Source organism: Euphorbia lathyris, chromosome 10, assembly GCF_963576675.1.
Source record: "Euphorbia lathyris chromosome 10, ddEupLath1.1, whole genome shotgun sequence".
NCBI classification, from domain to species: Eukaryota; Viridiplantae; Streptophyta; class Magnoliopsida; order Malpighiales; family Euphorbiaceae; genus Euphorbia; species Euphorbia lathyris.
Window position 1 is genome coordinate 66,777,256 of NC_088919.1, and position 2,158 is coordinate 66,779,413.

The window sequence follows — 2,158 nt, forward strand, 5'->3', positions numbered from 1 at the left end:
TTTAATAGAAACCCCCTAGAAACAGAGGCAAAAGCCTAACTAAACCCTCAAAATAGTATTAGTGCATCGATATTATGTACTGACGCTAAACTAATGCTTCGACACCAAAAACATTATGCGTCTGTGTAAAATATTCAAGTATAAAAATAGATTTCATTTATCAAAATGTAAACATTATAAAGTTTGGGTATCAAAAATATATTATATTTTTACAACTGATTTAATCATGGGTTAATTTGACTCTTCCTATCAAGTTTAAGGACTGAATTAATAATGAAAGATAAATTTGGGCTAAATTGACTATTCACCAATTTTAACCTTTATTCAAAAATCAAGTACCCCGCCAAAGAAACTAGCCGAGAAAAGATCATCGTCTCGACTCGAAGAAGCCAAAGCAAAATGAATCCATTTTCAGAATCTATCAATGATCAATTGGTTGTGTCTGTGTTTACTCATGGTGATAATGATCTTCGGTTCTTCAATAGCTCTGGTGATTTTTGGTCGATTTACCATTCCTGTTTGGGCGATTAGCAGATCTCGAAAAATCCTTGATCGGAAAGTTCATTAACATGGATTACGGTTAGTGACTCTTTTATTACCGATTTCTTATTTACATTGATGTTTTGTAGATTACATTGATGCTTTATGAACGGAACAGAGATTATTAGCCTAAAATCCTATTTAGGCATTTTGATTATCTAGTTTAGTCGATTTTTTCTGCTTTATGCTTCCAGCAGAGATTAAATTTGGGGTTACCTACGGTTTCGATCGGTTTGAGACTGATAAGGTAATATTTGGGGGTTTCTTTCCTTATTTAGAATCTCTACTGCCATTTTCCTATTTTGATGTTCATGGTATTTGGGGCTATTAATTTTGGATTTGCTGGAATGTTCTGGTGTCTAGTGTTTTGGCGGTTTAATTTAATTTTGATTAGCTATATAATCGCACTCCTTTTAATTCTCAGTACTCTGTTCTTTTTCCTGTTTAGTTTAATTTACTTTTAGAGAAAGTATTTCCTGGGTTTTGGAGGGGTTTGAGGGATGCCGGTGACCGGAAAACAACCTTTAGACTGTAGAAAAGCCAATTCAATCACTCAAGAGTCCAGAATGAGAAAAATCCGTGTGATTTACCATGATCCTGATGCAACTGATACAGATTCTAGTGATGGTGATGATGAATCAGAGAGGAGGAATAATCAGGTTTCCTTGAAAACTAAAAGATTTGTTAAGGAGATTAATTTAACTTTGCCATATGTTGTTTTCCCTAATTCTCAATCTCAATCTTGCCTCCCTGACCCGGAGTCTGGAGGAGGAAAAAGAAAAATCCCCAATAAGAGAAGAAGAGTTTCGACACAACCACCCTGTGGAGGAGGAGGAGGAGCGGTGAAGAAGCGGCCGGTGGGTGTGAGGCAAAGGAAGTGGGGGAAATGGATAGCTGAAATTAGACACCCTGTTACTAAAGTCCGGACTTGGTTAGGTACTTATAATTCTCTCGAAGAAGCTGCTCGGGTATACGAGGCAAAAAAGAAGGAATATGAATCTAAAAACATATCATCTGCTATTACTGAGATTCACAACATTGATCTCGACATTTCCGATGATACTAAAATTGTCCTTCCCGATGCTTCCCTGTCCTCAGTTCTTGAGCTAGACATTTCCCATACTTCTTCGTCCTCGTCCTCAGTTTTTGATCTTGAGATCCTTGATGATTTGGGGTCTTGCCCAATTGGGGAACATTTTAACTTGGGGATGGAATTTGGTGGCCTCGTTGATGACGATTTGGGGCGATTTGGTGATGTGTTTTGTAGCATTGATGATCTTGATTTATGCGGGTTTGATAGCAATGAACAAAGTGAGCTTCCGAATTATGATTTTGAGTTTGGAAGTGAGGAATTTGCTTGTCTGGATGAACATTTATCAGCAGCAAGATGAGCCTCAAATACCCTTAAATATTAGGTGCCCATAAGTTTTGCAGCTAGGATTTTAAGTTTATATTATAATTATTAGGGTAAATTCTGAAAATGTTTGTGTTTTTTTGGGAATAAGACAACTGAGGTGTATCGTCTTGCTAAAAACGAGTATTTGTTAGTTTGATACTAAAAAAAAAAAAGATAACGACTTAAAAATGTAAATTCCAAAGAATTAATAGTCATTTTTAA

At 36.1% G+C, this 2,158-nt stretch overlaps 1 protein-coding gene across 1 annotated transcript; it reads left to right on the top strand.

The window, feature by feature from the left end:
- Window positions 1-570: 570 nt before the first annotated feature.
- Window positions 571-1,931, top strand: LOC136209863 (ethylene-responsive transcription factor ERF119-like). The gene has a single exon (XM_066001469.1). It carries the CDS (start codon window positions 1,041-1,043, stop codon window positions 1,929-1,931), a length of 891 nt encoding a protein of 296 aa, XP_065857541.1. The 5' UTR covers window positions 571-1,040.
- The last annotated feature ends 227 nt before the right edge of the window (window positions 1,932-2,158 follow it).